At 44.8% G+C, this 26,858-nt stretch overlaps 4 protein-coding genes across 6 annotated transcripts in view; 2 read left to right on the top strand and 2 right to left on the bottom strand.

Annotated features, from left to right (window-relative positions):
* Positions 1-8,599, bottom strand: part of Rap1 (RAS oncogene family member Rap1) — a 42,704-nt gene extending 34,105 nt beyond the window's left edge. Inside the window, exon 1 of one of the 2 annotated variants that reach the window (XM_076788411.1) lies at positions 7,775-8,599. The gene's annotated coding sequence lies outside the window, so the exon portion shown is untranslated. The remainder of the gene's footprint in view (positions 1-7,774) is intronic. The other variant, XM_076788412.1, reaches the window with a different exon arrangement.
* A 1,048-nt stretch (positions 8,600-9,647) lies between these two features.
* On the top strand, positions 9,648-11,565 carry Beta4galt7 (beta-1,4-galactosyltransferase 7). Its single transcript, XM_076788409.1, has 5 exons — positions 9,648-10,256; positions 10,336-10,550; positions 10,631-10,854; positions 10,991-11,137; positions 11,221-11,565. The coding sequence occupies exons 1-5, from the start codon at positions 10,112-10,114 to the stop codon at positions 11,510-11,512; spliced, it is 1,023 nt and encodes a 340-aa protein (XP_076644524.1). The 5' UTR covers positions 9,648-10,111; the 3' UTR covers positions 11,513-11,565.
* Positions 11,566-11,772: 207 nt separating this feature from the next.
* LOC143354372 (uncharacterized) lies at positions 11,773-15,734 on the bottom strand. 2 transcript variants are annotated; one of them, XM_076788406.1, is made up of 2 exons: positions 15,071-15,734; positions 11,773-14,739 (listed from the first exon to the last, which is right to left on the bottom strand). In XM_076788406.1, the coding sequence occupies exon 2, from the start codon at positions 14,708-14,710 to the stop codon at positions 12,023-12,025; it is 2,688 nt and encodes an 895-aa protein (XP_076644521.1). In that variant the 5' UTR covers positions 14,711-14,739; positions 15,071-15,734; the 3' UTR covers positions 11,773-12,022. The 2 variants fall into 2 exon arrangements, with proteins under 2 accessions (XP_076644521.1, XP_076644520.1); XM_076788405.1 differs by having other exon boundaries at positions 15,333-15,732.
* Positions 15,735-16,213: 479 nt separating this feature from the next.
* Positions 16,214-26,853, top strand: Htt (huntingtin). The gene is made up of 13 exons (XM_076788404.1): positions 16,214-16,477; positions 16,557-16,737; positions 16,812-17,090; positions 17,156-17,873; positions 17,938-18,530; positions 18,598-18,911; positions 19,004-24,332; positions 24,684-24,889; positions 24,964-25,138; positions 25,472-25,885; positions 26,134-26,294; positions 26,362-26,449; positions 26,514-26,853. Exons 1-13 carry the CDS (start codon positions 16,389-16,391, stop codon positions 26,610-26,612), a joined length of 8,646 nt encoding a protein of 2,881 aa, XP_076644519.1. The 5' UTR covers positions 16,214-16,388; the 3' UTR covers positions 26,613-26,853.
* Positions 26,854-26,858: the final 5 nt, after the last annotated feature.

Below are 26,858 nucleotides of genomic sequence, written 5' to 3'. Positions count from 1 at the left end.
TAACCGGAGGAAGGGAAGGGGAAGGTAACGCTCTGGGGTCCTGATGAGCTCACGCTTCCTTCTACCTCGTGATCATTACTTTCGGACAGCAATTAGTCCCTTAATCTCAGAACAAACACAAGTCTGTCGACAAGAGCACAGTAAGATGACCCCACAATTTTGAAATAGTCTTAGAAACTCGTTAAAGGTACGAATCGTCGGGAAACCCTGCCCCTCGGGAGCTAAATGGGAGGGGCTTAGCGGAGAGGGCGTTAACCGGAGGAAGGGAAGGGGAAGGTAACGCTCTGGGACCCTGACGGTGCTCCCTTCTACTTCGTGATCATTTCTTTCAGACAGCAATTAGTCCCTTAATCTCGGAACAAACGCAAATCTGTCTACAAGGGCACAAGTCCATGAAAATGCGTGCCTCCAAGCGGCAAAGTGGGAGGAGTCTGGCACAGGGGGGGAGCAGTTGATGAAAGGGAGGGGGCACGCTACGCCCAGTGACCTTGAGAGGCTAATTCCCGCGGTTGCCGCCTAATTAGCAGGTTGTTCCGTCCGAGATCTAGGCGCAACGCGGTATCAGATTTCTCTGGCGAGACAGATCGATACCCGTCCCGGTGTATCATCGCCGCGCGGACCGTAACGAGGAAATCGCGTATAGATTTTAACCGGCGCGCTGTGTTCTGTACGCCGGTGTCGGGTTCGCAGTCGCGGGAGCCCGGTATCGTTTTCGAAGCTGATTCACGGCTGGTTAAAGGCGTCGTCGCGGACTATAATTTCAATGGGGGAGAGGGAGAGGGAGGGGGCGCCCGCCACCATACGTCTCGTTCGATAACCTGATTCGAGGGTAGCGGAAACAGGTGAAAACGATCCGCGTCGCCCCGCGAAGATATTACAAGCGACGCGCGACCGGGGACGAGAGAAGTCTGTCATTATCGCCGCCATTTATCAAAACCAGAAGACGAATTAACGGCAGATGGAAATTAGAGGCGGCGTGGTAACGATCGTTTAAACCCCGAAGAATCGCGCCGAAGAACCGCCGTGCTCTCAGGGTTGAAACAAAGGAAGACGAATTGTTTAACGATCCTCCCCGACGAGGGATCTCGCATTAGAAGAACTCGAGGGTGGAGTGTGCGAAGGGCTGGTCTTAAGGGAGTATTCTGGTTTTTCGTCTTTGAAAAATCGATTTTTTACATTTTCTTCGGGTACAGGTGTTGCAGAACACATGTGCAAAAGGACACAATACGCAACTTCATTTTTTTGTTCGCGATCAGGAATGTATTTCTATAAAAAAAAGTATACAACTCACGTAATTTTGATTGTTTTTACTTGAAAAAAATCACAGGGGTGCTTCATATACCGATAAATACCTATGCGCGAAAAATCTCGATACAAAAGGTTCGACAAAGTTTTGCTGAAAAAAATTCTTAAAAATTCGCCGTGCGGTTTTCGAGGAGGGGGCGAACCGGTGGATTTTCGGGCTCGGATCGGGCCAACGGCGTAATCGAGCCACAGTCGACCGGGGCTAGTCAGAAACTATCGATTACAGAGCATAACGCGTGCGTCTATGTCAACCCTTTTAGCGGCGACGTATCACTCTTTGAAATATACGGCGGAACAGTTGCGCGGCCGTTTCCGTGACCGTTTAAACGGCCGTAATTTACCGTCCTTCGGCCGGATCCGTACAAAGAAAGGCCTGATTCTGATACGGAAGGAATGCAATTTCGGATTTCAATGGATCTTCTTTCGACCGCCTTTGTTCCGCCCACCGGTGCTTCGTTCTGCATTCTTTCTTTTTAATCGAGCACGAGGAATCGCCGAGGCAAACTCGACCGAGCAGTTGAAATTCGCGCGCGCTCCAGCGATTAACAAGTCCTCGGAAATAGGATAGAATGGTAGGCGGGTCCGGAACGATTGAATCATGGGAACGACAATGTCAGCCGATTAAAATACGCAAAAATAATAGCTGAGCAATGCGGACATGACGCGACGCGACGCGACGCGGTGCGGCGCGACGAGGCGAGGCACGCCGGCGTTGCGTCATTTCTCGTAAAACAATCGTCACAAATGATTGCATTAGTTCGTGAGTCATTCCCGTTTCGCTGAGCGAAGGTAACAGTAATTTCGCACGAAACTGTCGGCGCCGAAGCGCTAATGAACGCCGTCTTCGCTCGGGCAAACAGTTCCAAAAATCTGCACCGAACTTTGCCGCAAAATTATCATTAACCATCCATAACCGTTCGCTATTTTCGTCCGACTCGATGTTGTGGAGTTTAGAGTAATGGGTGAATTCTTTACAGGATCTACTACAGTAAATTATTTGAGAGATTTAGTAAAATATAAGACTGACTGCTATGTCTCTCTAAAAATACCAAAACATTGCCATCCAGAGGAAAAAACTTGTTAACCCTTCGGGACGATGGGTTAATCAGTACATACAATTTCGATTTTCCATAAAATTCCGTGGTAAACAATTTTGGAATATTCCCGCGGCGTACAGATGTTGGATCCGAGGGGATAATTAGAATCAATTATTACTCGACGACTCCGACGTTTCGACGATCGATTTCTGATTGAAAGAAACGAATTCTGGAACTGCGGAAGAACTCGTAGGCCAGTCATCGTAGCCAGATAACGAGTTCGAAATCTGGATTTCGAAAAACTTTCATGCGATAACGCAGAGCCGTAAACCGTTCAACGTGGTCCCGTTTGAATCGCGCGGCGCGGCGCCAATGACGATGGCCAAGCAAAAATCCGACATTTCCACGCTGTATGTATTTTTGGTGGTGACACCGGGGAAAAAGAATTCCACGAACGATCGGCCCGTAAACGCGCAACCGTCGCAAGCTATCGATACAGAATATCGCGCGCAAACACGTACATACGAAATGCAAACAAGCAAATAAGGAACTCGTCGCGAGAGGAATCGGCTGAGATAAACGAGCACTGAAAGCGACTCAATTCACTCAATGTTTCGCAATTTTATAGTAGCGTGCGATTCTTTGCAGAGAGCTTGCAATCTTGGGGTACCCGAAAAGTTAAAAATTAATTTGGAAGATCCTGAAACATACCTGTATGATTAAAAAATTTTGGAATCACCAAAACTTGGTTCCACCCGACCGCAGCAAACATTCCCGATTAACTTGCAATGTTGGGGTAAAAGTTAAAATGCAAAACTAGATTGGAGGGTCACGAAAAGGCGCCATACTCGTATGATTATAAATTGTTGGAATCCCCAAAACTTGATTTCACCCAACTGCAGCAAACTTTCAGGATCCCAGTCCGATTCTACCGGACTAGAATTTTGGATACTTGACATTTTGAGTACCCCCACAGCCCTGGCAATTTCGATAATCGTGAAACGGAAAATGAGAAACCGATAATTTTCGCAGCTTTGAATCGCAAACGATCATTCAACGCGTTCCCAACGCCTAAATGTCCCGTTTGACCCGTTCACGAGGCAAAGCCATTACTGACTTTCGAGTTTTTCGGTATTTCGCTGCCAAAGGGGTTGATGGATAACGTGTTCGGACGGCGGAAAAAATTGAAAGAACTTTTGAAACGGAATGTAGGTTCGCTGTATCAATTTTCTCTACTCTTCATTTTGTGGGGTTAATCGATTCGACAAACGAGCGGCCCATATATGGGTCACGGGAATTATAAATAAAAAGTTGCAAAACCAAGCGGAAAGCCGTTTCATCCCGGCGGGTTTTCTTTTTCGAGATAAACGTGCAATTTCTTTCGCGATCTCCTGTAATTAGAATTTCTTCTGAATCGACATGAAACCGGGATCCGGAGAGAGTTCACGGGTCACGCGACTCGACGCAGCAGTTTTCGGCAGAGCTATTCAACGGCGACAATAATTAACCACGCTTCCATCACCGACACCGATCGGTGTCAACGATAAATTCGCGCGGCGGCTTGCCAACGGAAGGCCGGTGCCGTTCACGAAAAAAACGGAAATGCGTATGGTACCCTCGATGGACGTTCCATCACCCAATTAGGATATTTCCTCTGGTTGCGACCACTATCGCTGGATTTGCTAATTTGGAGACCTCGCGAGCAGAGCTGGTATGCGAATGATATCCTAGTTTCCGCATTTTTTTACTGTACTGTTTATTCATTTGCGACGAAAATGTCGAAGATGGATTGCCAGATAATCCTTTCAAAATGGAGGATTAGTTAATTCTGTGATAAATTGTACTGAAATTTTATTCTCATTTCAAGAAGAAATTGTCTTGAGAAATATAATGCGATAGCTTCTAATAAGATTACTGTGTAAAAGAAAATTATACGGCTTCGTTTAGATACAACACGGTCGTAGAAGAGCCTATTAAAAACCTGCCTCGGCGGAGTCTGGGTCTACCTGGACCCAGAGTATCAATTATTCAATCTCTGTTGAGTGAATGAAATGAATAGTACACTAACATGCAGAAGGATCCGTAAAAAGTAAATAGACTTTTAAAAAATTAACAAAACTAGAAACGGTACCGAGGAATAGATTTCTATATAACTCGTGTTTTTCGCAATCGTTTTTCGCAAGAAAATTTTTATTTTCCATGCAGACACGCAGTCCGATTATTAGTTCCGCTAGCCAAAGGAAGCTCTATTGAATATTTTACGAGCCACACCGTTCAGACCTTTTCTACGAATTTCGTGGCGTTATTACTCGACGCGACGACTATTAGCGAAGCTGTAGACTATAATTAGGACCCCAGAACGTTTTTCATGCGAGCAACACGTTGCCCCGTGTGTTATGATGGAACCGCAGTGAACTCGGGAGTAGCGGGCGTTTTCCGTGCAACAGAACGTTTGTTACGGGCTTGGAACGGGGTCCGAAAATAAATGTTTGACACAGTCACACGAAGGATCTGATTGAAAGTATGATTAACCCGAACGATTATTAGGAAGAACTGAAATCCCTGATTATCGACGTTATCTCTGAACCGAGAAACAACGGTTGCGGGACGGATAGGGGAACAGAAATGGGAACCGCAACAGAAATAATTGTAAGCAACAGTTATTCGGGGTAAAGGTTGTTCAAGAACCGAAATCGATGTTATAGCAGTTTTCAAGCCCTGCTGGGTAGATTAGGACGCCGGTCGATCCCCCGCAAGAATATTTCCGGACGCTCTGGAGAGAGAGAGAGAGAGAGAGAGAGAGAGAGAGAGAGAGAGAGAGAGAGAGAGAGAGAAGTCCCCGTGGTGGGGCTCTAAACGCGAGAGAAACAAATATTCGAGGCACAAGCGTTGCACGTTTGCCGGGTTTCTTTCTTCTCGAGTCACTTCCTGCGTCGCGGTGACTCACGTGAATCACACCGGCCAGTCAGGAAGACGAAAAGGGGAAAGTGTTCGAAACAAAATCGTTCTCCTTACGAATCCAACTTAAAAAAATCCTGCAATCCAAAACTAGTTCTGCAACGTTCCAAAACAACGTCCCCCTACAACGAAAGTGAGCCTTACCCACGGGGAGCAAACGTTTCTGACAACCGCACAAGTGGCAACGATTGGATCCATTCAGGCCTTCATTTATGAATTTTTGCTGAACGTATTTCCAGGTAGGGTAATTGTTCCAATAGACAGCCCGTTGAACCCACTACTCAGCCATATTAGGCACCGTTATTGTTAACATTCTCCTTTATAAACGTTCCATGTGGACACTACACATTTGCAACAAGGAATAGGTTGATCAGTATGCTGATTCAAATATAAAGGGTTTGTTAGTAACACTTATTTGAAACCAATTTATTAAGGCTGGCTAGTGGGCAGGGACCCAGATAAGGGACAGTTTTATTAGTAGACTGCGGATTGTTATTCAAAATAAAAATCTTCCAAGTCAATTGTGAGGGGCGGAATAATTTTGACTGAAAATAATGTATCGACATTCTTAACTTCTTCTAATGCATTCGCAGTTTTACCGGTCATCCATTTTTGCCATAAATAAAATTAGCGGGCTATTAATTAGAAACGGTAGAATCTAGCCAGAATTAAAACGACCCGAAATGTTTTCTGTACTGAACAATTTAAATCGTTGAAAATCACTTGGAAACAGGAGAAGATAATAGACCATTGTAATTGAGGTTTTACTATTAGGGGCCTAGTTTGTGCCAAGGCAAACAATCGCCATGAGATTGTCATTTATGTATAGCCGGCTTTGTGAGCTGATTAAGGTCTGAAGTCTTCAATCATAATAAAGCAATTATCGGTGCTAGCCCTCGTAGGTATAATAGACCAGACAACGGAGATTGGGTGCCTGAAAAATGCTGCTATATTTCTAGATCAGTTACAATGTAATAAAGTTCAGCCTGTTTCCTGAGTGCTCGTGTTGCTCACGCAACATAGTATGTACGTACCATATAAACCGCCTGTATCCGAAGACAGTGTTATGATAAGCAACGTGAATTTAATGCCCTTACTGAATAATAAATACAGGAAAGTGTCATTGAGATTTCATTCACCTTACACTGTACATTATATTCTCCAGCTTTAAGAACAATATTTCCAAAACGAAAATTAACGTTTGCAGAGACTAGTTAGCACGCCAATGCAAATACGCATAAATCAGTGTATTCGCACTGCATGCAATTAAAAAGAACAAGCTGAGATTTCTTAGAAAAGGCACAGACCGTCCAGCTAATCAGGAACGATAAGCCAACAGTATTTATCTGTAGAGAGTTGCGTACAAGATAAAAAAATTGTATAACGATTACAATCGAACCGATAGATTATAAATCGAAATTAACCGTGGAAAGTTTAATTAAACCGATCCACAAACACGATTAACCAAAGTGGACAGGCTCAGCGATTAAACTGTTCATTTAATTGTTAAACAGATTTACGATCAACAATTAAAACACCCTTCACCGCCAAACAAATATTTAACCGCTATATTTAACACATATTCTAGGGTAGGAAACCCAATTATTGTGCCTATATTAATTAAACGTATTTTTAAAGCATAATGAATATTTAAAAAAAGAGATATACATTTTCATTAAAATCTGGTAATACATATGTTATATGTCTCTCTTTTGATATTCATTATGGTTTAAAAATAAGTATAATTAATATAGGCACTGTAATTGACACCCCCACAGTAATCGGGTCCCTTAACCTATTACAATCAAACGAACGAATTAAAAATCATAAATGCTCGGCTCTGTCGAACACATTAACCGTCGTGTTCTATTTTGACAACAACCTCCGTGCGTCGCGTTATCAGCAAACGCTGACACGACTACGCTTTTCGAACGAGCATAAATAAACAACGTGCAAAAACAAAATGAAATATTCGCCAACGAATAAAATCGTGCGTATGTGCCAGCAGGTTTTCGCGCGAACAAGCACCGACTTTATCTAAGCCGTCCGATAAGTCGATCTGTCGAGATAATCGAACCTAACCTGTACGGGTGACCAGGTCTCGAAAGCGAGGCGAGCATTTGACACGAGAAACCGGCGTGCGAACGCGGGACGGTGAACACAGAGGCGATCGTTCTGTCGTTCAAGATCGAAAATGTCCAAACAAACGTGATCTCAACGGGGGCACAGCTGTGAGGCATTGTTCGATAGAGAAGAGAGTGTGGACTCGGGCACCGCCTGAGAAAAACGCGCGGGCGGCCACCGTGCATGATTTCCGGCGGCGTTTGCCTGGCGTGCCACGCCACAAAGAGAGCTCACTCGCACACGCGGGGAGTTGGATGGAGTGTATCTTTTTTTAGCAGCCGCGTATCCCTATAGAGACACGAGAATCTCGTACAACGACGACGGGATGGGATCTGTGTGTCTCCCCTTACCTCGAGCGTCTTCGAAATGTTCCCCGAATCCGTTCGGCGTCCTCGGTGTGTCTATCGGTATCCTCTTCCCTAACGGCGCTCCGTGTCGCACTATTTCCGTCTCTCCCTTTCTTCCTCGCGCACTCCTTCGTTCACTATCCGTGAACGAACGTGTCCCCCGGTCTCTCTTTCTATCTCTCTCTATCTCTTTCTGTCTCGCGACTCTCTGTCCCTGCCTGTCCTTCTCTATTCCTCTCTCTGTCTCTCTTTCGTCGTCCTTGTCCACGGGCCACCGTATCCCCAATCTACCCAGAGATTCGACGGCCGATTACTCGTTTCCTACTTCTCTGTTCTCGGTTCGTCGTCCCGTCGTCGGCTTGACGGACACATCGGGAGCAGCCCAGGGGAGGAGGTCCGCGGAAAGAGGTTTTTCGCGTCTACGGGAACCGGGGGGAACCGAGAGAATCCACCACGAACGTGTCACTGGCCGAGAGAGAAATTCCGCACTAGACGAGAGTCTCGCGCGGCGCGCCGCGGGTGCACCGAAGCTCTCTCTCCTCGGGGCACGGTCCGCCTCCTTAGCGAGACCTCGGAGAGACCCAACAGACCTTTTATTACTCACTGGCCGAACGAAATCCAGCCGATATCACTCCACAAAACCGGAACACGGAACCTCGGCAACCCCGGGAAACGGTTCTCGAATACGCTGGGACGATCCACGGGTACGTTATCCCTCGATATTCGCAGCACTCTCGCGAAAAACCAGCACCACACCAGCCCACGATTCTACCGTTATCTAGGGCGATGCCTCTCTGCTGCTCGCCGCTTTGCCCTCTACCCGTGACTACGCGACTCACAGGCGAGCAGATGGCGCGCACGTTTCGGCCGCGCCGCGTGGCTCCCTACCGCGCAGGCTCGTCGCGCGCCAAATTCGAATTGACCGTCGATCCCGCAACAATTTTACACTCGTTATTTCTCTGGTTGTAAGGAAGAACGCCGCTCGTATACTTTCACTTTCGAGATATTCCCGTTTAAAGTTGTGATCACTAATTCCTTGTACTAGTAATGTTTCCTTGCTGTCTTTTGAGCCTATCGAATTTGTTTTCTGGTAAATACAAAGCTCAATTAATGCATAAACTTTGAATTTTTTGAAATTTTAACATACGGCGTTTTTCCTTGTAGCCACAGATTTTATCAATGGAATTCGATCTCGCGATTGAAAAGAATCGACCATTAAGCCTTTGTACTCAAAACTATTTCACCTCCGGACATTTTAATTAATAATTTTCGTTACATACGGCCTTTTTCATTTTGCCCATACGAAATAATGTACATTTACTCGTTTCACATTCGAGCGTTTAGCAACTTATTAAACCTAAAGACATTTAGCAATGTGGAAATTTTTGAGGAGACAGTCGAGTGCAAACGGTTAAATATCGTGATTGATTTAATTGTTCGCTAACTGCTAGCTGTAAACGTCGGTCGATCTTTTATAGCGTTTAAAATGTGTTTACAAAAAAAGTTTACAAATAAAATCGACCTTACTACAATTTCGTGTGCAGTGTCCCAGTTATTTCGACAAACTTTATGGTTTGCTATGGTTTACATTCTATGAATAGAAATAATCTGTAATTGAAAAATATTATAGCTGTCAATCGTTCACAAACGTTTAAATTAATTCTTACGGCAAAATTATTTGAATAACGACCCATAACATTCCTCCTTCACTCTACGCGTCGATATTATACTACAATGTCACGTATTTATTTAAACAACCTTTATTTGCCAACAAGTAATTTGTATAAGTGCGCCAAATGAACTGAAATGGCGCTGCGAGCTACCCATAGATAATCATGATATGAGAAAGCACCATACGCTATTCCATTTTAGGAAGTGGTTTTACTATCTATGGTATCGTTATGGTGCAAGGCAATACAGCAAATGTCACAGTTAATTCTCGAGGTGGAATTTTCGGTCGCAATTACCATGATATAAATGGGACTTTCACTCGACCGTACCGTGTCGACCATGCACCAATTAAGTTCGACGGTGTACCATAATTATGTATATAATCGGCTAGAAGATATGTGCTCTCGATGCAGGGAACGCATCTTCTTCGGTCCAGTGACCGAAGAATTTTTGGCGAACGAGGAAACGTGCTGTTAGTCACCGATTGATTTAGTTTAGCAAAACTATGTGAGAACCGAGTGTCTTATATCATCGATCTCTCCTGTTCATGTGAATAATATTTACCGATTAACGTTACGCGGCATGTGGCGGTAGCTCTAAAAAAAAAAAGAAAAAAAACGGGCACTGCAGTGCGTTCTTTGCACTGATATCATAAAAATTTGATAGGAAATGATAGTGGGGATATTGATCAAGGAATTATACGCGATAATCGAAATGGAAATTTGGAAAAGCATTAAATTCAAACATATACTTGCTTGTACTTTGATTATATTTAGCATTTCCTGTTTGTTAAGCATTGTTACGATAAGCATAGGTAAGATTCAGTGTTATTTGCGCATGTTTGAATATAAAAATTATGTAGAGAATGTGTTAAAGGATGTATGTAATTTCAGACGAATGCAAATGTGAAATACCTGTACAACAGCGCCACTACAATAATAATAAACAGGTGAACAACGGTGATAGGAGTCATGGGAAATCATGGCACCGTTTGGCTATTCTGGTGCCATTCAGAGATCGTTTCGAGGAACTGCTAATATTTGCTCCACACATGAAAGAGTTTTTAGATAAACAAAATATAGATTATCACATATTTATACTCAATCAGGTAGTCTTTCTTTTTGTATTGCTGGGAATATGTCAAAGACAACTGTTCAATTTAAATAACAATGCTTTATATTCTTCCAGGTTGACAGGTTTAGATTTAATAGGGCCTCCCTCATAAATGCAGGCTTTCTCGAAGTTAACAAGGACTTCGACTATGTAGCTATGCATGATGTAGATTTACTGCCTGTAAACGACGAATTGTTATACTCTTTCCCCATCAAGGGGCCTTACCATATAGCTTCACCAGAATTACATCCTAGATACCATTATCCGACGTTTGTTGGAGGCATATTACTTATTAAAAGGTCTCTATAGCACTTCACGTATTAAGTCAACGCAAAAGTTAGTGCCCGATTCTTTGCTGTATTTTAATACGAAATCGGGCACAAACTTTTGCACTGACCTAATAGAATAAGTAGTAATGATAAAACTCTTTTGCAGAGAACATTTTATACAAGTAAATGGAATGTCTAATAAATACTGGGGATGGGGTCTCGAGGATGACGAGTTCTATGTTAGATTAAAAGAAGCTGGTTTAACGGTTACGAGACCGAAGAATGTATCTACTGGAACACACAATACGTTCAAGTAAGATAAATCATCTACATGACTCGTGTATCGTTAATGTATATGATCACGTCATTACACTACGAAAATAACAATTGTTACAGTCATATACACGATAGGAATCACAGGAAACGAGACATGACCAAGTGCTATAATCAACGGGAAGTTACTCGGAAGCGGGATCGCCAGACCGGCTTAAACAATGTCTCGTATAAGTTATTAAAAACAATTAAAATGACTATCGGGGACACTCCATTAACCGTCCTTAATATCTCTCTAATGTGTAATAAGCTAAGTACACCATGGTGCGAGTGTGATAAGGTAATGGGTTCGAAAGACGCGAAATCGAAGGAAAAGAAAAAGGTCAATAATAACAAGTCTGCCACTGGATTGTAACTTGTACCGACGGAATATGTATGAAAAAATATATATGTATATAATTCAATGTATTTACTTCATAGTTCTTATTATCTATCGCTCTACGTACGCTACAAATCCAGAAGAAATTTGTAGCAGACCTGTTCGAGACAATTAGCCGATTATACAGAGAGTCCTACTCAATGGAGCACCAATATAATTTGGTTTACAAACACTTTGTTTCACATCAGAAACATGCGAGACATAGGTGGGACACCCTGTACATTAATACACTCGTGTACAATAACTCGATACCATAATTTACTGTCTGGTGATTTTCATTTTTTTATATTACACATTTAATAATGTTTATACATATATTTACATTTTCAGCGACAGCATGAGATGGTATTGTACAATAAATATAATTAGTGCACAATGGGTATTGTACAATGATAAAAGGAGACCTATCTAAATATTCATGATTTTTCTATTTCCTAGTTCTAAAATGGTAAAAAAGACGGCTATTCTTAAACTACAGTACCATGGCTACATAACTGCATTCAACTGCAGAATGAAATGTTCTCTCAGTTCGTTTGTACTAAAATCGTCACCGTCATTATTCTCCTCGAAAATGTCTTGCACCGTTCCTGTTACAGTTTCTGCCCCATCTAATTCACTTGTTTTCGCAGTCGAGTCAGGAACTTGTGCATCCTTCCCATCTGCTTCAGATTCATTGTTTGGTATATTCTCCGCCTTGATGCTCAGCTTTGGAGCAGAGCTTTTTACTTTTTCCCCATCGCTTTTATGTTGATCCATGGCGTCTTCGTTGAGAACTCCTTTTCGTAGAGCTGGCAATGGCGGTAGAGGAAACCCGTAAGAAAGCAGCTTGTCGTAGCCGCTCCTTCCACAATTCTTTCTAATATCCGCTGCCATAACTAAAGCCTTCTCCGTGAATTCTTGTCTGGAACTGTCGATCAACATTTCATTAAACTTGGTCATCTTCTCGTCTAAAAGTTTTCTTCTTCTCATTATAGTCTGCATGTTCAACATTTTCCTCCTGTACGTATTCGTGTTCTTCTCTGCCCTCTCCAGGTACTTGGAAGCCTTCTCCAGCTTCCAATTAAGCTCCTTTATTCGATTATCTTTCTGCCTGATCTGCCCCTCGAGCTTCCTCTTCTGCTGCGACTCCAGCGTGACGGTTTTCATCAGTTTCTTGTTCACTTCCTCGAAATAATTCACCCTGTTCGACAAATCCTCTATCAACCTCTGTTTCGACTCCAAAACCTTCTTCGTGAGACTCGGAGATTGCGCATTGCTCGATCTTGTAAGGATTCTAGGACTCGAATCGGCCTCTTTATTCTGAACGTCCTGACCGAGATTCTTATTCCTCATATCGTTCTCGATCTCTTTGTAAATGATCAGTTGGTCGATCAACTTTCCGATCACATTTTCCTGAATCTGAATTCTCTCCAAAAGTTCTCCGCAATCGGAGGCAACACATTTATCGTTCTTCTCCTGAGGAGCCTGAACGGTAGGTGTGGAATTCTGTGATGGGAACTTAATCGGAGTTTTGTTTTCTTCCTCGGAACAGGTGTGCCTGAAACTCGAGGACTGACCTTTTTTAGGAGTCTGTGCAAAATCGAAAGATAAGGATTCTCTCACTTCGTAAGGTGAATGCTCTGCGATTGACTCGTTTTTACTTACAGCTATATAGTCCTCCTTTCTTATAGGGCTACTTAAATCGCTGAACGCTACGTCTGTAAGATTTTTCTGCGACATCACTGTTATTACAGACGTAACGAACGCGTTGTTCTCCTCATTTTTGTACAGAGGACAAGTTTGTGTTTCTAATGTGTTAGACGACAATTCTTCGATAATTTCGCTTACATCGTCAGGATCGCCAGTTACTTTTATAACAAATCTGGTAGTTTCTATATCCATATCGTTTGTCTTACTCATACTCTTAGTTCCTCTTGAGAACACGGACGATTCGTTTCTTGTGTCTGTGTCCGACAAATCGCTATTGCTTGACGAGTTAATGTCCCCATCGGACGTGCTTCTAATTGATTTTTTTATTGACTTCATTATCTCTTCCCTGGTTCTCCTCTTCCGTTTCATGGCAGCTCTTATATTTGGTATAACGTGTACTTCATCTTTAGTGAAGTTTTCTTCGATGTCTTCGTTGAACACTTTCTTCTCGTCTTTAATTGCAACTTCTTTGTTACATTCTGCAGCGTTCTCGTTCAATTTACTCTCTTTCGGTATCGTTTGAGATACTTTCTCGTCCTCGCTTTCTATACCAAAAATTATTTCGACGTTTTCTTCTTTCTCCGTGAGCGTGTGCTCAGCTTTGCTTTTGGATGGAAAACTGGGGCTCTTATTAACGGATACATCGGCCTTATGCTCATCGTTATTGAGGTCACAGCATAGGTGTATTATTTCCACGTCTTCGTCTTCTTTCTGGCTCTTATTCTTTTGCATGTTCTTATAGTTCTCATCTTCAGTGGACCCGCCGCCGTCGCAAATCTGTTTTAACTTCTCCTCGATCTCATCGTAACTATCCCCGAATGTGTTATGATCCATAACTTCGAGCTTTACCTCTTTCTTCACTATGGTGCTAGGTGATGTAGACAACAAGTCATTATCATTTCCTTCTGTCTTAATATTATTCTCCTTTACAGCATCCATGATGTCCGTAAGATTATCCTCAGTAATCATGATTGTGCTTTTCTTATTATTTTCGGTACTGATATTTTTCTTTTTCTCTTCCCTATCTCCTACAGGTTTGGAAATATACTTTAACTTACTTTCAATAGACTGTACAGACGATTCACCAGCATCTTGTGAATCGGAGTCCTTCTCTTCAAAATGTCCCGTGGATGAATGTTCAGTATCAGCTTCCATGCATTCCACGCTACATTCGCTTTGAGACAAGGTCTCCTCTTTAAAATTAATGATCTTGGTCTTCTTTTTCGGTGATTTCCTGGTGGACGTTACTGTGAATATAGAAGGGACAGCGTTCTTCCTCAATCTAATCCTTCCAGTCTGTGTGATGGACCATTCCTGGGGCTCGAAATGTACGTGACAGAGAAATGAGTTATTCGAAGGTTCCCAATCGGCTCTGGCCACCCGTTCTTGCCAAATTTTCCTCAGTTTCGGATCACGTGGAAAACATTTCATAATATACCCCTTCTCGCTACGATTATTGCAGCCAACCGCTGCACACCCTGGCATATTTATACATCCAGAAGCTATATTGGAATCTGCAAATGAATTCCAGATAATATCACTGTTCTCAGGAATCTAACCCTACTTAAAAGCAAACCCATTCCTGAACGATGCAAAAGAAAAAAACGAATGCAATGGAAAATCAACTTGAAGGAAAAAAAACACTCCATTTCAAATAATAATTTATTCCACCATGACGAACGTACCTGTACCAGCGTAACGATAACTAAATATGTACAGTAGAAAAATGAACAAAATAATCCGTGTGCATGTATGTCGCAAAAAAAAAAAACAAAAAGAAACAATGCAAGCTTAATGCAATACAGAAGCGTATTTAGCAGTATTTTTTTTTCGTGTAAATCGAACCTTTGTTGCTGCACCCATACGGCTGTTCGTGAGTTAAAAAAAGATTGGAACCGATTAGCGGACTGTATGCAAAACATTGTAAAAACTGTGCTTGTGCAACCTGTGCGATATGTTGCACGCGCGCGTTCTACCAGCCAATTATTTGAACCGCTCCTCGAATACTTTGCTCGATTGTCGAACAAAAGGAAACAATATCTTTCGCACACCGTTGGCCTCGTCCAATCGACAGCGTGCGACGTGAAAGAAGCCGAAACTCGCTCACCTCTCAGCCATCGGCTTTGCTTGGAGTCCGTTCTCGCAAATTGGAACTCCGAAATTTCCGTGTACGTTACTCATCGACGATGGTTCATATATTTCCCTAACAAACTTCTCGCAACCGTCGAATCTCATAAATATTCCAGAACTCCGAAACACACGACCAAGTACAATTTACCCCGTCACTGACAATAGACACGCGTTTCGAGATCAATTTCGAGTTCTCTGCGTAATCGACTTATCTATTTCGGTATAATATGGCCGCCCTCCAGGGATGAGCATAGGTTAACTTTTCCATTTTTTTTTATCACTCCTCGTTAAGTGTTTCTTGTTAACATTATCGTTCCCACTTGTTATTCGAGTCGTGCTAATGCTATTGCCTTGAATGCTGTTCACAAACGAACCTTGCGTACTGTTCTTAATAATGCAAGTCCTCTATACTTTCTACAGGGTGTCCCGTTTAATCCAAACATGTACAGGATGTACTATTTGACTTGACCGCGAAGAAAATGTTTGACGCATTTATTAGCATTAATATGTTGGTTTTGTTATTTTTTACAATTACAATATATATGCTAAGATATTTTAAACACTCTCTACATTACAGAAAATATTTATTCTATGTGTAGATAGCCTAGAAAATATGAAACTAAGAGTCGACTGAATGCCCCAATTTTATTATTAGATCTTTTAAGAATGGATTGAATGATTTTAATCGATGTTTTGTAATGTTTAATCTATTCTTTATGAGTTTTAACGGGCTAACATTTAAATTACTCGCGTTGTAGATAACGGCGAGTACGCAATAAACGACCATGTTTAAGTCTCGTTCTCTCCAGCGATTAAAAATGGTCCTGTGAGCACAGTAGATTGCGAGAGCAGCATATGTAGCTCACATCTTGACGTTTGAATCACAAATAAATATGGTACCGAGCAGCATGTAGCTTCGCACATACTCGATATGTCTGTCATAAATTCGGCCTACATTATGAGAATATCGCTCGTTCAAAATTTCCTTTGTAAAAAGTGAAGAACGAATCGATTGCAATATATTTTAACAGAAATGACATCGTTAAGCAACGTACTGAAAGCCATAGAGGCTCTAAAAACAACTCAAGAATCGAACGTTCTTCTGTCAGATTCGAGCGCAAGGTACACCAAATTTTTCTTCACTAATTTCTCCTGTAACAACAATTGAAACCATCGATAATTCTCCTATTTCTTATTAAAGGAAAGACAAGATAGCATGTTGCGTGACCATAGCAGAAGGGATGTGTTCACCAAGTGTCAAATCGGCAGCCAAATTTCCTACGGTTCTTAGTCTTTCAATAGAAACATTACTGTTGCTATGCAATGATGATGAATCCAATGTCAGAATGATAGCGGATGAAACTTTGAACAAGATCATACGGGTATGACTCATATTCGTAGTTTATGTTGCTCAACAACAGCCAGTAGAAATTTTAACACTTTTGTTGTCCGCTAGGCAATGACTGACAGCAATATCGTGAAAGTTCAAATAGAACTTTACAATGAAATTAAAAAGAATGGACCAGCTAGGACTTTAAGAGCTGCCCTCTGGAGATTCGGGCTTCTCAGTCACATGATACGCCCTACGAGAGGGAAAGCATACGTGTCTAATTTAATACCCTGTATAGTAGGTATTGCTCACCGATCCGAGGAAGCTGTAATCGAAACGTTGTCTCAGTCGTTAGTTTTAATTACGAAAGCTTTGGGGCCATTTATGACAGACAATGATGTTAAGGTAACGCAAAAAAGTAAATGTCCCTTCTCCATAACTCCAAACTGATCCGCATTTACATTTTACAGACTCTACTGAAGGCATTCTTCGAAAACGTGTCTTCGGTGCAAGCAGTATTTCGCAGGGCAGCTGCAAACATGATTCTAGCAACATGCTTGAATTGCAGGAAGCCGCAATACTTTCTGAATTACGTATTAAAGCATCTTTTAGGTATTGTGGTGCCTACGAGCGAGGATGTGGGCGGTGTAGCTACAATTATCGGCATATTTGGTTGCGTGAGAATCATTTTACCGCACGTGTGCAACCTTGCAGAGCTTCAAGATGACGAGATCACGCAATTAGATAGCTTGTTACAGATCTACGAACTGTGTTTGCACTACACAAAATGGCATTCCGATCATAACGTTATAAACGCCGCTTTAGAAACATTGGCGCAACTTTTGAAGTCGCCACCAAGAGCTCTAGTATCTTTATTACTATCGAATCAAGGTATAACGAGTAGTAGAATAGCGCTGAACCAAAACGACGCGATGTTGTCCCTGAGTCAAATGAGTATCTCGAGCACTAACACAACTTGCGGGCAAAATTTGGAGTCCACTTTGAATTTGCTCGACTCGGAAATGCCGGAGATACATCCAAAGATAGAAAAGTGGATACTGGACTCTGAGGCTGCACCTACGTCGGTGCAGAATGCACAAACTCAGAAGGACTGTGCTACCGATATTATAGAAATGAAAGGGAAAGAGCTAGACAGCTATAGCAGCCTGAAAATAGGTGTTATAAACCGTAAGAGACTTTCAGTAATTCAATGTACCCATTTCTGCAGTATTCTTTACGATATACATTTCAGATGAGGCTGTAGAGGAGGGTAGCGATGTTGGGAGCGAAATAGGAAAGCCAGAGAAAGTTTTTTCAGTCGCGCAGAGCGAAACGAAAGAGCACGATTGCTCGGAGGACGTTGCGTCGTCTATTTCTTCGCCCAAGAAGCTCTCCTTGGATTTTTCGTTGCGGGAGACGGATATCGGGACGTTCACCGATCCCGATGTGCCTCTGAAATTCTGCTGTCGCTATCTGGCGTCCTCTTTCCTGTTAACCGGTACCGCTGGTCACGTGATGCCGGACAAGTACTTTCGTGTGAGCGTGAAATCGCTCGCCCTAAACTGCCTTGCGTATATTCTGAAACTATGTCCGAATCTGTTGTTGATGCCTGTCGCCAAAGAACCGACTCATTCCGAGAACGAACAAACGATAACGGACATCTTATTATTTGCTAATCATCCTGATCCTCAGATTAGGGGCAATATCTCGATGATCATCGGCACCTTCTTGAAGGCCGTGTTCACGCAGCACGGCGGGTCTTTCAAACGTTTCGAGACGGAGATTGCTAAAACGAAAATGCACGGGAGCGTGTCCTTAGAGAATTTAGTCAAGTTGCTTCTGGAGGTAAAACACTTGAGACCTTTTTGGTCATGATTATTTTATGAGGTCTGATTAATGATTTTTAAAATAGGGATTAGAAGATGATTCAGCGACGACGTGTCGGCAAACGTTGATCGCGCTCAGTCGGTGTCTGCCGGAGTTGTTAGAGTCCGTCGACAATCATTACGGGGTTACCGTCTTGACTGCGTTACCTCAGCTAGTAAAGAATCCATATTTTTTGGTGAAAGTGAAATTAGTAGAACTATTGAGCGAGATATCGTACGTTACCGTAGAGCACATAACTGGCGGATCGATGTTCCAAGAACATTTCATGAACGTCATCGTGACGCTGTTAGGCGATCAGGACCAGAGGATCAGACACGCCGCATCCGACGCTATCGTGAAGTAAGATTTTCCTTCTAACAGAGATTCCTGTTTGTCCGAACTGGCCCGGCATACGAAATCATTTGATTCCTTGCTGAAATTCATTTTTCCAGGAGTATTCCACTGCTATACTTTCAACAACCTCAGGAGGATGTAATCACGAGGAAAGCTGTACAGTACACGGAACAATTTCTGAGCGCTGTGAGCGCAAGCAGCTTAGAGCTGTCGTCCTGCCAAGAGAAACAGAAGTTGTTCGTGAAGACGACGATCCAGCCGTTCGCGTCTTTAAACTTTCGCAATGGGGCACAGTATCATCCGAACGTAGAGTACTCTCTGTCCATTGTAGTGAACATGTTGGCAGAGATCCTCGGTGTACAGTCATCCAAGTACTTAGTGTATGGTTGTTGCGAGGCTCTGTTCCACTTAAGCGACGTGTACACCGTCACAGTCTATATTAGAGGATGGGATTGCATTCTGCCGAAGACGTTACTGAAGAAGTCTCACAAGAAGAACGGCAGCCGGTTGGACATCAGCGAATCGAGTTTCACGAGCGACATGATGCCGTCTTCTGTCAGCAATGGTCTCCTGTCTTTAGCCCTTCCATTGCTCTCGTCCTCACTCATTAGTCTAGACTTGTCCACCCACAGACACTTGATTCTACTCGCTGGCAATCTGGCCTCAGGGCTAGCATTTTGTAATTTCAAACCACACGATCCTTCTAAAATCTCGGGTACTATCAAAGATAAGCAGATAGAGCTCCTACTGACGCATGTGACCAGGGTGTTGAACATCTACGTTCACATTATCGACGACGTGCAGCTTGCTCAGCCGAGCGCCAAGACGACGCTCACAACGTTGACGTCCGCGCAAACCTTGTCTCCGAAGAAGAAGATTATGGGCGAGCAGAAGTCGAAGGAAAAAGGGGAACGGTTCGGTGGCTTGAGATTCGGGAAAGAACAGATGGGCGCCTTTGCCTCTGCGCCCCATTACATGAAGATGTACAACATCCTGAAGGCTGCGCACTCCAACTACCTGGTCACTTTGGAATCCGATGCCAGCGAGATGTACTTGTCGCTGTTGAACGCGGTGCTGGATGTTCTTTCTCAGATCCTAGAAATAGTCTCGTACAACGAGGGTGCTCAGATCACGGAAGAGATACTGTATTATTTACAAACTACCGTAGTTCTTTCGCCAACTGCCACTGTCCAGTGTGTGCAGCAGCTGCTCAAGTGCCTCTGCAGCACGAACGTCTACGCACAGTGGAACGAATCCGAGGGCCAGAGGAACATAGACAGAATCGCTATACTCAGGGACGATATCAAAGGGTTCTACAATCATTGCTTCCAGAATCCCGCCAGGCAAATGGCGGACACCATTAAATCGATGGGAAACAACTGCAGGGGTGAACATGAACTAGATACAGGGTGGGTAGGACTGTTGCGCAGAGAGGGAGATAGAAAGTTCTCCTCGATCTTCAAGAACCTGTCCCGCTCGACGGACCAGAAGACCTCCATAGCCTCGTTCATTCGCCTATTCGAACCCATGGTGATAAAGTCTTTGAAACAATACACGGTGACGAGCAGCGTGCCACTGCAGTGTCAAGTCTTGATGTTGCTCAGCCAGCTAGTACAGCTAAGAGTGAACTATTGTCTGCTGGACTCCGAGAGGATATTCATAGGGTTCGTGTTGAAGCAGTTCGAGTACATCGAGGAGGGTCACGTGCAGCATACGGAGAACATTCTGCCGAAGATCTTCAACTTCTTGGTGCACCTGTCCTACGAGAAGAACCACTCGAAGACAATCATAGGAGTCCCAAAGATCATTCAATTGTGCGACGGATTGATGGCGAGCGGGCAACCAGCTCTCACTCATTGCATACCAGCTTTAGCGCCAGTCGTGGAGGACGTATTTCTGATCAGGAACGCGAGCTCGAACCCGGTCGAGCAGAGAGAACTGGAGACGACAAGGGAAGTATTGATCTCGATGCTTTTACGTCTTGCGGAGTACTATCAGATCATCGAGCTGTTGGCGTTGTGCCTGACAGAGTCTAGGTTCAGCGGCGACGGGAACGGCGAGGAGAAGTGGAGAAGATGGTCCAGGCTGACGATGGACACAGTATTGCCTATGCTGACCGCTGGCAGAGTCCGGATAGAATCGGAGAGGGCACACGTGGCTCTGGTGAAGCTGTTCGCTGCGATTTCGCCCACGGTCTTCAGGCCAGTCGATCCTCTACTAAAAGTCTTGCTGGTTGCGCCGGAAGAGACCCTAGACGCTTCCACGGTGAAGTTGAAGCGATGGCTGGGAATGATCAACGTGGTTCTACTATCTCTGATTTCGTGCGCGAAAGAGGAATCGATGCTGGCACGATTATCCGATTTGAACACGAACATGACGGACCTGATGCAGTCATTTCTTTTGCCAGAGACCTGTCGGACGGTCGACCCTCTGCATGTTTTAGGGATTCAGTCCTCTGACGTTCCTCCCGAGAGGGTGCTCGCCAGGTTCATCTTCAAGGTGATCAGCTGGGTCGGCTCGAAGGTGTACAGTTTCCTAGGCCTGATCGATCACAAGGCCAACGACTCGTTCGTCCCGTTCGCCGAGTCTTTGGACAGCGATCGTTACTTGCTCCAGCAGTTCGCGTTCTTCCTGCAGCTATGCATCCACATGTTCGAGTCCGGCAGCCACTGCAAAGTAGCCAACGCCACCATGCAGATGATCCAAGGTCGCAGTATACCCGACGAAGAGAAGTTGCCGATAGCAGATCTGAATCATCTGATGCTTAGCATCGGGAACAGGTGTCCGATGCTGACGTGCCAGTGGGCATACTTAATGACCCTTCTAGGCTACAACGAGATGTCCTTCTGGTCGAAGGTGTTAGGCACGCACCAGCAGCCTCTCGTCGAAGAGAGGAAGATCGAGCGACCTAGCAACATCAATATCCACATCATCAGGAAAGGCGGCAACATCCTCTTCTGCGACTACGTGTGCGAGAACCTGAGCGACGCGGAACCGTTGACGTGGCTGCTGGTCAATCATACTGAAGACACAGTGAACAATGCTATCGAGAGTCCTGTCAGAGACCTGCTGACTGCAGCTGTCCACAGGAACCCGGCCGCAAGTGGATTGCTGGTACAGGCCATCGCTACCAAGTGCACAAACCTGTCGCAGCCCAGCTTTGTCAAGCGTCTTCTGCAGTGCATGGAGGGTGCCCATCACTCGCAGAGTGGAGCGGTGTTGATGACCTTGATCCCGAGGTTCCTGTCAACTAAGTTTCTCGCCCTGTCCCGAATGGCGGCGAAGATAGCCAGCAGAAGAGTGGAGATCTTATTGACCACCGGAGCCGCGGACGTAACGAACCAGCTGGCGAAGGACGATTTCATCAAGATCATGGACACGCTGCAGGTGACTAAGCTGGCTAAGAAGCACGGGCCTTTGATCAGTTTGCTGAACAAGCTAGGCGTACAATTCTACGATTTGTCTCCGTTAGAGCTGGACCAATGCAGACCGTTCAATCCGTCTACGGTGAAGAGCATCCAACTGGACCGCGGCTGGTTCCTGTCGCAGGTGAAGCTGCGTTGCTGCAATTCCTACGCCGGCTACAGTCCTTCTGAAGCAGCCCAGTTGTTGAAAGACTTGGACTTCGACGACTGTCTGGACATTCTCTCCTGCAAGGAGTTCAACATCTCGATCCTGAAGCCGTGTATAGTACTCGGCGCCCGCACGACTATCGAGAGGTGCCAGAGGGTGGAACTAGACGCAGTGCAAAACGAGAAAGAGCTGCAGTTCGAGGCAAGTCCGTTGTACAAAGCGGCGAAGCAGTGTCTGTTGGAACACGTGCGCAGTGTGACCGAGCTGATGCCGAAGCCGCACCACATCTACAATCCCCGACAACCGAGTGGACACTCGAAGGGCCTCAAGTACGCGGCTCGGTTGGACGAATTGTTATCCGAGTCGGTGTACTGGGACGTGCTGTTCATGCTGATCCCGGCCGTGAAGATGTTCGTGAAGACCCTGCCGCAGTTGGCCAGGTACAACTTGTCGAAGATGGAGCCGAAGTCGGAGGAGGACCTGGCCAAGTTCTCGGTGTTGTGTCTGGAGCTGACGCACTGGATGATTCACGGGGACCAGAAGAAGCTGAGGAAGCTGAGGCCGAGGGACATGGAGCTCGCTCTGAGCTGCGCCTCTGAGGTCTTGAAACAGCCTGGGCCGAGCAAGATCGTCGGAGACAGTGCGAGGTACACGTGGGTTTGTACCGCCGCGGCTTCCCTGACGAGAGTCGTCGAGCACCTGCTAACGACGATCGACTCTTTGCCGGTTATAGATGCTCGTGCTTTACAGCCGGCCCTCGAGGACGAGGACACCAAAGAGTTCGCGCAAGCGTGCATCAAAATGGCGGCGCTGGTCGCCTGGCTGGAACAGTACCGGAAGGAGGGAGTCTCGAAGAGCATTCCGCGATACCTATTCGACACGGTCGAGGACTTGATAGTGAGCGTGAGCAGGCAGCCGCTGGTTAACTCGTACATCTTGACGCCGCCGTTAGTCTGGAGGCAGCATTGGGACGTGGTCGGCGGAGGACCGACCAAATGCTACTTCCCGCTGATGTCCTCCGAGTCGAATCTGCTGCTGGAGGTGGAGATTCTCGAGCAGTTTATTTACAGGATCAATCTGCTGGGTTGGATCTCCCGGCTGCAGTTCGAGGAGATCTGGATGGCTCTTCTGGGCGTGTTGAACCTCTCGCAGAACGAGGCTGTCGTCTCCGACGAGATTCCCACGCTGATACAAGCGAGCAGTCTTGCTGTGCAAGCGATCACCAGGCTGCTGTTGCAGACACTGTACCTCCCGTACCCTGGCAACCCTGGGGCTAGCACTCTGATACATCATCCAAGGGACCCTCAACTCGCTGTTACCAAAGTCAGCTCCCAGAAACTGTTCGCGATCCAGGACATGCTCGCCTGGAGGTACGAGTGCACGAACGACTCGGAGAACACTGGAGGATTGAGGATGGATCACGTGTTCCATCGTGGGAACGTGGAGAGGACATCTAACTCGAACAACTACTCGTATAGTCAGCTATCCGTGCCCTATCTGTGGGCCCTGTGCAATTTGTACGAGGATAAATTGAACGTCTCCGTTCTGAACTTGAAGAACAGGAGGAACGACGCGCTGATGTCTTCGTCGTTGGACCTGGACTCTTGTCTGCGCTTCCTGGTGGAGCTCTACACGTCCTGGACCTCTCCCCAGTTCAATACACCTGTGCAGCTGCTGACGGAAACTGTTAAGTCTATCCTAGCGATTTCTGAGCTGTTCGTGGAGAGGGGCCAGTACCAGTGGATGCTAGACACCTTGCTGGAGATCGCGAAAGTCCACCCCACGGAGAACGTGATCCTGCATCAGTATCTGATCGTGTCCGTCTGTAAGGCTGCCGCTGTCTTAACACCGTTGGTGCGTTCTTCGAGATTGTTTCTCATGTCTTTGAAGGGGTATAGCCGGATAAGTAAAATGTTCCGCCAAACCAAATTAATTTTTCATCATTCCATTTGATAGGGCCCCTAAAGAAAACCCTCTGTGGCTAGTTTGAAGTCGGTACCTCTAGAGTAGTTATAGGGTGAACACATTTTAACGAATTATGCTCTATTTCTTTTATTCTGCCTAGCAAAAAATTCATGAGAATTATTAATTCATGAAACTTAAAATTGCTGATTTCCTATCGAATGGTGTGAAAAAAGATCAATTTGGTTTGGAGGCACATTTTATCCAGCTGTACCCTTTCTACGACTGTCTTCTATATTCCAGGACTTCGAGACGCTGGACAAAGTGAAGCGTCTAGTAGACATTAATCTGAAGTCTGGCTTCCTGCCAGCAAGGGTAGCCGCTCTTCATGGATCTCTGTACCTGTTACAAAGCGCTGTGCTGACAAATTGCGAGGAAACGATGAACATCATACATCCTCCAGCGATAGAGTACATCCAGAAACATCTGGACGCGCAGGATTCGAACAGGTAAATGGTAGCATGATCAGACCATTGGCTTTTTAATGAAGGGCTTCAAATGCTGACTTGGATTTTCGCTTTAGCGTATTGAGTCAAAGCGAGGAGCATCAGGGTGTGATGTGGGCTCTGGTGTTCTTTCTGTTGGAGCATGCGGAGGATACACCACCGGATGCAGAAGCCCCAGCCGTTTTAGAACTGGTTCTAACCCTGTTGACCTCCCAGAACATCTCCTCCAGCTTACACCAGACTCTCCTGCAGGTGTGCTGACCTCAATTCAAGCTGTTGCTATTAACCCTTTGAGGACGAGTGTCGTCATATTGGCGCCGTCAGGGCCATATATAAAGTTGCAAACGAATAATTTAATTGTTGCAGTAACAAGAGATCAGTATACATTCTTTTCCCAGAAATGAAAACTTTGATACACAATTTTGCTTTCTGAGTAAAATATTTCCAATATTTTAAACAGGTCCGTAAAGGGTTAATCCACAATTAGCCAAAAATTTTTATATTTTTGGGTGTGTTTATTACCAGAGAAAATTGTTGCGTTAAAGACAGTGCTAGTTGTGACTAACGAAAGGTTTGAATCAACAGGGCTTGGAGCGTCTGGTGATCACCAAGAGCGTGATAGGCAAAGTAGCTGAACAAATTGTCAAGGTAGCTATAGATCGGTTGAGGCAGCCCAGCCCCATGCTCTCGTTACCAGCTTTGCAGCTGCTGCTGACCTGCATGTACACGGAAGCGGCTGATAGGCTGAATCAACCGGAAGTTGAGGAGCCGTTGCCGGACCTGGAGCCGGAAGCTTTGGTGCGCTCTATAGAACGCACCTCTGCGATTTTCGACAAAATCAGGAAGGGACACACCATGGAGGTGGAGCTGCTCTGCGCGGTTCTGTCCGCCGTTCTAGGGGACTTCTTCCCGCCGTCCGAAATCCTCACTAAAGTTATAGGGGAATTCCTGTCCCCGCAGCAGCCTCACCCTAGATTACTGTCTGCTGTTGTATTCAAAGTTTGTATCTTACTGAACAGTTTTGTGTTTGTTACGCTTAACATGCTAACTACTCTATCATTCGTATTTGATTTGAAAAATTACGAAAACATTCGTGAAGATTCTATTGATTCTACTGCAAAATCGATTTTTAAAAAATTCCAGAAACATACAGTTGCTGATATTATATTGAAATTATCAGATGACCGCGTTTACATTATTGATGTAACTATGAAGAGGTGTGCTAAGGAATTATGGTACTGCCGCAGGTCTGTGAGAGAGCCTGCACCTGTGCCCAGATGGAGCTACTCCAGGACTGGGTGGTATTCAGTCTGCCAAACTTTATCCAGAGCCTGCCAGTGACAATGTCGACCTGGTGTCTGTCCTGTTTCTTCATTAGCTCGTCCACGAATCGTTGGCTTAGAGCCATGTATCCTTTCGCAATCGGAAGTGTCGCCTAATTTATTAATTTCTCTCTTCCTTAACGCGCTATTCAGATTCCCGTACGTCCAATCGAGAATAGGAAAATACGAGTACGAGGATAAGAAGATACTCTGCATTGCTGCTTCGGATTTCTATCACAAGGTACATGATCATTCGGTGTAACATGTAACCATCATTTTTATTGATCATTTCTCTTATTCTCTAGCTGACCAAGGATACACAGAGAAAAGCGTTCGTGGAAACGTTCGAGGCAGCAGCGAAGGAGCCGGGGGCTCCGTTCGGCGACATTTTAGCGTCGTTTTAGCTAGTCCTGTTAATTGTCTCGGTGCGCGTGCGAGCTCGAAATCAAAATATATCGGAAGAATATTTGTGAGAGACTGTGGACTGCTGCATGGTCTCCTTGTAAATTGATGTACAATCATGGTGCGGTCGCGACGTGTCGCATGTGTACAATTGTATGTATGTGATGATATTTATTTTACATCGTGTTCTCTCTGTCCTGGAAGAGGCGAATTGTTTTCAAATAAACGATATTTTTTAAGCAACCCCT

The sequence above is a fragment of the Halictus rubicundus genome, chromosome 5 (assembly GCF_050948215.1).
Source record: "Halictus rubicundus isolate RS-2024b chromosome 5, iyHalRubi1_principal, whole genome shotgun sequence".
Classification (NCBI taxonomy): Eukaryota; Metazoa; Arthropoda; class Insecta; order Hymenoptera; family Halictidae; genus Halictus; species Halictus rubicundus.
This window is presented reverse-complemented; position numbering and strand designations above follow the sequence as displayed.

What these genes read in the sequence shown, in the direction of transcription:
- Beta4galt7 (XM_076788409.1), top strand. Translation starts at nt 10,112, where the DNA reads ATGATAGTGGGGATATTGATCAAGGAATTATACGCGATAATCGAAATG. An exon ending in CATTGTTACGATAAGCATAG is followed by an intron (nt 10,257 to 10,335) that starts GTAAGATTCAGT and finishes ATGTAATTTCAG; the next exon opens with ACGAATGCAAATGTGAAATA. An exon ending in GGCATATTACTTATTAAAAG is followed by an intron (nt 10,855 to 10,990) that starts GTCTCTATAGCA and finishes ACTCTTTTGCAG; the next exon opens with AGAACATTTTATACAAGTAA.
- LOC143354372 (XM_076788406.1), bottom strand. Translation starts at nt 14,710, where the DNA reads ATGCCAGGGTGTGCAGCGGTTGGCTGCAATAATCGTAGCGAGAAGGGG.
- Htt (XM_076788404.1), top strand. Translation starts at nt 16,389, where the DNA reads ATGACATCGTTAAGCAACGTACTGAAAGCCATAGAGGCTCTAAAAACA. An exon ending in TAGTCAAGTTGCTTCTGGAG is followed by an intron (nt 18,531 to 18,597) that starts GTAAAACACTTG and finishes TTTTTAAAATAG; the next exon opens with GGATTAGAAGATGATTCAGC. An exon ending in GACGCGCAGGATTCGAACAG is followed by an intron (nt 24,890 to 24,963) that starts GTAAATGGTAGC and finishes TTTTCGCTTTAG; the next exon opens with CGTATTGAGTCAAAGCGAGG.